The 8,206-nt window shown below is 38.2% G+C and overlaps 1 protein-coding gene across 1 annotated transcript; it reads right to left on the reverse strand.

The window, feature by feature from the left end:
- Window positions 1-643: 643 nt before the first annotated feature.
- Window positions 644-2,330, reverse strand: LOC118183672 (uncharacterized protein F54H12.2-like). Its single transcript, XM_085826355.1, has 2 exons — window positions 2,024-2,330; window positions 644-1,584 (listed from the first exon to the last, which is right to left on the reverse strand). The coding sequence occupies exons 1-2, from the start codon at window positions 2,328-2,330 to the stop codon at window positions 644-646; spliced, it is 1,248 nt and encodes a 415-aa protein (XP_085682481.1).
- Between the last annotated feature and the right edge of the window lie 5,876 nt (window positions 2,331-8,206).

Below are 8,206 nucleotides of genomic sequence, written 5' to 3' on the forward strand. Positions count from 1 at the left end.
CTTATCTTTCGTGCAGAGGTCCTTCAAAGAGTACCCTCTTACCATACAAAATAAAAAATAAAGAGCAAATTTTCCGCAGGATGTACTGGTATCATCTTGAAAGCATATTTTATTATAAAATGTTTTGTTAGCGTTGGTCATTAAAAAGTTTAAAATATTTTTGTTAGATGGAGCAAGACCATAACTGTCGAAGTAATATGCCGTGCTGTTTTTCTTAAAATATATCGAAATCCAGTGGCTCCCAGGTAAAGTATGCGGATCCGAATTCACTATAAATGAGGAGTAATGTCTCTTTCGTAAGGGTATGAAATCGGAAGGATATACACCTCTAAATGTTTTTTTGATTCGACTGTCGCCACAGGCATATTGACACAGAGTTAAAGTATCCATTACCGCCTTTGTTCGAAATGAATATTTCTGTATATGCTTTTAAACACTTCTCCGTACACTTGATGTTTCTTTGATGGGAAAATTTCAATAATTTTTTCGGCAAAAGCGAGAAAGAATGCAATGCGCAGGTTCACTATTTTATTGGAAAACATCATATCGCCTATACTTCGAATTACCTCCTCGCCTGCACCCGCCTCCTTAGCTAGTTCGATAATTTCATTTCCGTATATTTGCAAAACTTCGTCCATGATTTTTAATAATCTGTCGTGACTCCGCGTGACTTGTCTATTTCAATTATGTTCCTGTATTCAGCATAGACTATCAGGGTAACTGTTTCTGGCAAGGCCGCTGCAAATTTGATATCAATGGCTATGTTTCCGCTCTTATTTATGCTTACGTGGCTTTCATTAGATGCCATATCTGGAGTCAAATCAACGGCATATAATGTATACCCATCTTTGTATTCATCAAAGGAGATATTAATGTTGGGGCTTGAATGATATCGATTTAAATCTGTAAAGATGCTTAAATAACTTCGCCCATAAAATGTTTTTTCGAAATTGGGCTGATAGGGTTTGGAAGGTATCATCTTTCCCCCATTTAATATGCATAGGTAGTTTAGGTTATAGTGATGAAATTTAAAAGGATTTCTGTTGATGCTTCCATTATAGGCGGCGTTAGATACAAAACCTAGAATGAGACGTGTGGGTAGCTGACCAATAAAAGCGTTTGCTATAGTTGTCGATTGCAAACCGCTCGATATTGCAAAACTTTTTATGTCAATCCTACTAATGGGCATCTTAATAACTCCTTTTTCTAAAGCCTTTTCGTGTGCTATTAGGATGGAGGGAGCCACGCTGACTTTTCTCACGTATAGTTTTGCTAGCTGAATTCTAATTTTATAATTGTCGTTTGCCGACATCAAAGTGAAAACATCTTTATGCCTTTCCAGTTTAATGCGTACATTAACCCCGTTGACTAACAATTTCGGTTGAGTGGCCAAATCGAAGTGCAATGGTCCCACGAGGTCGAGGCTTTGGCTAAGCTTGCAACGATTTGCACGCGTTGTATAACCTTCGTTTTCGTCTCCCACAACATCATGCTTAGATGCAGTATCTTTTGCAAATAAGCCAGCACTCAGTAGATTATCTTGACCTGATTTGGAATAGAACAACAAACTTTCCAAAAAGGGCTCTATAAGAATAATTCACTTGTGACGAAACCTGTTTATCATTTAAAAATATTGAACAGTCGGAAAACAATGTGTTTAAAATATAATTAACAGGTGCCATCCCGTCGGCGTCGGTGAGATTGGTATCGTTTTTTTTCGTTATTTTAAGTCGTGTGTGTAGTATCGTATGCGCCAAATCCAAATAGTGTTCACCATTACCGCTAATGTAAAATTCTATGGGCGTCTTATCAGACAATGAAGATACGGGGTGGATTTCCACGAAGGAAGAGGAATCGATGCCCAGTTGTACGGCGACACCATTAAAGAGATCCAATTCGCTCTTAAGGCATATAACCCCCTGAGTTTCCATTACTATTAATCTTTATGTAAAAATATCTGCTTTTGTCTTACAACGCTTGCTCTTTGATTGACGATTTTTCCTCTTGCGCTTTCTTTTTATACCTTCTCCCCTCTGTAATTTTTCAAAAATATCACTTTTTATTTTATTAGAGGTCTCACGTAACCTGCTCCGAGCAGAGTCCTTAAATGACGATCCCGCTGCAACATCTGACAAGACGTTCTTTCCTGTTTGCATCAACTGTTTGCCCAAATAACGAGCGGCTCTAAGTGCCAACGGCGTAATGTATCGGCGCAAATCTCCAAAAAACCCATAACCTCGTTGGTGAGGTATACCTTGAAAGTAAACACCACCGCCACCACCAACTTGAGCACAATAATAGGATTCGCACTCTTTCTGATTTAAGTGCATTTCTCTAAGGATGTTTTAAGAAAGTGAGAGGAAAGCTTGAAAAATCTTCAATTTATATAGTTTTCTTACGGCAAAAAGACAGGACTACAAATGTTTTTCCTCCCGTAAAGGTAATTTTTTTCCCGCTACTCGTTCTCAGTTCTATTTCTATCGTTTCCACATAGTGCTTTCGCAAAGGAAAATATATAGTTTTTTCATAATGCTTCACAATTTGATCATTTTTTTCATTCACGCAGGGAATAACCCTTAGCAGCGGAACATGCACATCTCCAACGTGATGTGATTCGATTAAATCGCTGTACACAAAAATTTCTGTAATGCCCCCGTCCAGTTCTAAAGGATAGTCGCTTATATATTTTCCGCTCTTGAAATGGGTGTTGACGAATCCCAGCATGTCTGCCAGCCCTTTCCCAAATGCCAGCTCCGATTCTGGAGGAACTTCTAAAAACACTTTTCAATTCGCTAATTGTCTAAAATGTACGTGTTGAAATTCGCGAAATAAAGTTTCCGGTGATTTATATACTCCTGCGCTGACATGCAAATGTAAAGTTTCTTTTTCAGTCATAGTTACTTCGGGATATCCTTTAATTATAAGTTCCACAGCTTCCCCCTCCTCCACAGTTAGGGGCAAAAGCACAGGAAACTTTCGCGTTTGCGAAATTATAAGGTTTTTGCGGACGCCGAGTATCCTTAAAAGGGAGGATGCTCTTTCTTGAGTAATATGTTTTCTGACACCTTTATTTCTAGTTGGGACTTCGTCTGATCGTAGGTGAAAGTGACAAAATTTTCCAATTTAAGATCTTGGATATTTTTTGCTACGTCGCCAAAGAGACCCCTAGATACATCTGCTTTTATTAAGGTTAACGGAATCAAATGCAGTTTCGTGCTAGAAGGGCTCCTATTTATGATTGAAAATAACTGATCTTTATTTTCAGCTATTGATCTGAATCTCATCACTTGAGATTTTTTAATAATAGTATCTTCATCTGGTAAGTAAAACATCTGTAACATTTTAGGAGCTTTTCTTTTAGAAATGTGTACTTCGAAACCATTTGCAAGAACCCAGCGAATACTCCTCCCTTCATGTTCTAGAACGAATTTCACAGCGTCCTCTCTACCGAGAATGGTACTAATTTTATCATTCAGTTTTGATAAAAATTCCTCTAGAGAAACATCTGCGTTTACCGAAACTAAAACGCCATAATTAAATGATAAAGTATGGCGTGAAAATTTAATAGGAATGCTTTTCTCCACATTCCTAGTTATTACATAGTCATTATTATACTCTCCCACATTATACCAATTTCGTGGAATAAAAATTTCAGTTAGACCTACTTCCCAAGAAACGTTCAATAACAGAGGAGAGGCGAGTTTTGTTCGATAAGATGATTGATTGTTTAGAGGGAAATACTGCATGGTCGCATTGCTGGGTAGAGTAACGTAGAATTCGTCTGTCATTTCATCCATGACGCTTTCACCCACGAATTAAACCGTCGATCAAAGCCTTTCCACTTGACGAAATATTCTTTCTTAGCACCGACACCTCTCGTTTGCAGAATTTTTTCCACTCTCCAGAAATCGTGAGAACTCTTTAATACTTTTTGTATCTCTTGCTCGTAAAACCTTCCTTTCAGAACTGTTCCTTTTAAATCTTTAAGCAGATATGTCGGAGGACTCGAAGGATATCTCTTATATATGACAAAAACCTCATCCGTCCAACTGGGCAAATAACCTTTGCGAAATGCTCGCCTTGTTTTAGAAATCCTCACCTGGTCGTTTACCTCAAATTTGTATCTCGGTTTTATGCTATAGCCATACAGTTTTTCAAAAATTTCACTTTCTAGTTCCGGCTTCACGTCGGCAGGTGCATAACCAGTACTACGATGAATACTCAAATTATAGCTTTTCAAAACTGATTTCAAGACATGCACATACCTGTAGGAATTGGTGTAAGTAAATATTCCATAGAGTTTAGATTTTAGCGTTCGATTAAATCGCTCTACAACACTCGCCTTGTATTCGCTGTTAGAGGCATAATGATGTATTCCATGTCTTCTAAAATAGTCACGAACTTTTTTATTAAAAAATTCTTTTCCCTCATCTGTTTGTAAATTCACCACAAAATTTGTCTCCTTAAATAGCTTCTTAAATCCTTCGAGTACAGAATCTGCACTCTTCGATTTTAAAGGAATGGCATACCCGCGTTTAGAAAACACATCAATTGCTGTTAATAAATATTTTACACCATCGTTATATTTAGAGAGCTTAGACAAATCAATCAAATCGCATTGCATTAATTCTCCAATGCCGAAAGACAACACCTTCCGTCGTTTGAAATTAAAGCGAACTGGTTTATGTAACGTATAAGCATCCTGTTTCATTAACCATCGACGCGTCGTTTTCAACGGAAGTTGTGCGGCACGAGCCAATCTTACCACTCCGCCATACGAAGCGGGGTTTTCTACATCGTAATAGATATTTTCTAAAATTGCGTCGGCATCGTTTAAAGCTCCTCCCATTCCTCTTTATAAGGTGCTTGACTTTGGGACCTCTCTCTTCTTTCCTGCTGTACTTTATATCTCTGCTGTTTTCTTTTTGTTTGATGATCGAAGTCTTTCAGATTTGATGGGGGCCATCGAAAGACATTTTCCTCGCCGCTCGAGGATTTATTTTCCGTGAGGGGGTAGTGCGATGAGGTATCTCTCATGCGAGACAACACATTCTGATTCCCTATCCATGAGCGCGGTATATTAATTTCTTCGATAGCCTTTAGAAATACATCGAAATGCCTTGGCTCTTGAGCATTTTTTATATTTCTCATTAGGTAATTAAAGAAATCCACCATACTGGATCCCTGAATCGTTTTACCGTCAAGAATCATTTCTCCGCGATCGTTCCATGAATAAAGCCTCGATTTTAATTTTTCGGCGACCAGAGGCACCAATCTAGAAAATTTCTGGGGTGTTGATAGAATAATATCCCTAATAACAGGATCTTCCACTTGCTGGAATCCCTTCTCTTCTTTAGTTTCTTTCGCTTCATTCGCAAGGCTCACACGTATAGGTTCTGGTGGTGCGTGCACTGTTCTGTGATACCGCGTGATTAGTTGCCCCAACAACTTTGCTTTCATGTCGTCGGGTAATTTTGCTCTTTCTAATAACGTGTCTATGTCATCTTCCAATCTCAATTCTGGCTTCTGAAGATGATAAGACGATACCAATTCTTCGGGTATGAGAGCCACTCTTTTGGCCATTGTAGCCCAAAATTGGGATTAAGAATTTTTTTTACAGTCGTTTGCTAATAACTGGTCCTAAAATACCACCCAAGGCAGATATTATTGCCGGAGCAATCAATGGTAAAAAGCCTCCCGATTGGTTGACTAAATTTTTTTTTCTTTTGTATGCTTTCGTGTTTTTTAGATAGCAACCTTAAGAGATTCTTATATTTTTTCAGCTTACGTACATTAACGGGGATATTTCCATTCAAAATATTTAAACAAACTTCGCAGAGAGATAAAATTTGATCCTTATTTGCAGTCTGTAACAAAGCACGTTTCTGCGATGGGTGGGAATGAGCAAGAAATGATACTGCTTTTTCAAATTCTTCTTCGTCATTTCGGACGAAATAACCACAGTATTCCGTCTTTATCTGGAAACAGATTTTCGCGCATCCGATACTCCTCCGATGTTTGAGGGTGTAAGTCAATAACTAAATAACCAAAGGGTTTCGTTGTTGCTTTTATATAAGCATCCGTCAAAAAATGCCAGTTCTGAGGATATAACTGTCGTCCTAAGCAACTAACTTGGGAGACATCTCTTGCATTTTTAAACAAAATGATATAATGCGCATTAAGACTAATGTCGCGCATAACTTTTAAACGAGGGAATAAGTTTTGTAATATCACTATAACGCTGACTTCACAATGGTGTGAGGCGGCAGTAAAAAGATCGGCAATTTTCTCATTTAGTCGATGCATCAGGTCATCGACCACTATCAAATCCCCTTTTTTGTATCTATCCGGAAGACCTTGAATGAATTCAATGTCTGGTTCTTCCCAAAACCAAGGTGCGGAATACGAATAACACCATTTTACTTTTCTGATAGGGGCTTCATATATTCGATTTCGTATCATTTCGCGTACCAACGAAGTTTTACCTGATTGACTCGGGCCAATAACCAAACAGGAACTTGGATGTTTGAATTTTAACATCGCTGATAAATTCCTTTTTTTTTTCTTTAACAAAAATATATTTACATTCATCCAACCGTTTCCGATATCCGAGGACTCAAATGTCTATACATTTTGTCTGCAAAAACTGCATAGTTTCATAAATTCCCCCCTCATCATTTGTACGCCAATTATATCGGCTTTCAACATATCGATATCTTTCCAAAAATAACGTACATTATAAACTGTTTTATTCTCTTTTACACATACATGCAAAAACAATTTTCGACCAATATAAACCGATTCCTTACAAGTAGAATTTCTTAAATCCACTTTCCCTTCACCCCATTCACAATTCCTCATTAATTCTCCGAAAAATATTCCTACGACGACTATTGTTATTGCCAAAAATAAAACGAAATTTATAATAAAAATACTCCATTTTGTTGCACTCATCTTGCATCTACTACTCTTAATTCTCACTTTCAACTCCCTTTTTATACTAAATATTTCCAAAAAGAAAAAAAAAAAAAAAAAAAAAAAAGAAAAACGAAAATGCACAAGCGAACTCAAGACAACGAACCCAATGAATGACCTGACGTTTTATGGGTTACTGCTGGTCGTCTCCGACCCCCCGCCGTCCAAAGAAGGTTAAAAAAACTACCAAAAAGAAAAGAAGAAGATACTACTTTTAAGAAAATCGAAGGCGTTTTATGAATGGTGTACGAGGGGGACAAGCATTCACAACGTCGCTGCTGTCCTTCACTTACACCATCCAAAAAAACGTTAAAAATACTAAAAAAAGCACTCACAGCTGGTGGCTATCAAACAAAAGAAACCTACCGAACGACAACAAACATGTTCCAAAAGTCAACAACCGAGAGGTCAGTCTCTAACTAAAGCAATCCCATTTTAGAAAAACATGGTATATGACAAACAGTCTCGCCTACATTACCGCCTACTACTACATCCAAGTACTTTTGAAGGTCGACTGCACTTCCGGGGTGCAGGGATACTCAAATCCTAACTACTCACAGTAGCTGCCGAACAGCTCTTAGAGAGTGAGGATATTGAACGTATGGATTGGCCTGCACGATCTCCGGATCTCAATCCCATCGAGCATGTATGGGAATTTCTAGGCAGACGCTTGGCAGCTCGTACCTTACCACCAGTAACGATTCCGGAGCTTCGATTGGCGCTGCAAGACGAATGAGCAGCAATGCCTCAACAACTCATTGACACCCTCATTCTTAGCATGGGCAGACGCTGTGAAACCTGCCTAGCAGTCACGAGAGATCATATCCCCTATTAAAGACCGGATGTTTCTTGCTGGACACCCATCACAGGGATGTTTCGGCCTTCAGTCGCATTGCGCTCCATGCTACTTTTTCAATAAAGCTTCTTTTTATCCCTCTGATTTCGCTTTTAGTAAGTGTTGCTTACATTACTCATGTCCTTACGTATTGGGGATCTTACGGTATTAAATGTGTTGATTTGGAAAGCTTTTGTACAAAGTTATATTGAAAAAACCGTCTCGTCCTTAATTTTTGCACACCTAGTGTACGTCGTATGCGCCTGATTTAGATTTACACTCTTCTCAGTATTTTGCTGAACATATTACTTCTTATATGTTTCCTTGAAGACATTTTGACAAGTCGTGTTCTTATGTCTCATATCTGAAAACGATTACATTTATTATAAGCAATCT

This window comes from Stegodyphus dumicola, chromosome 11 (genome assembly GCF_044657685.1).
Source record: "Stegodyphus dumicola isolate Sdum_Otavi_A_Nest chromosome 11, ASM4465768v1".
Classification (NCBI taxonomy): Eukaryota; Metazoa; Arthropoda; class Arachnida; order Araneae; family Eresidae; genus Stegodyphus; species Stegodyphus dumicola.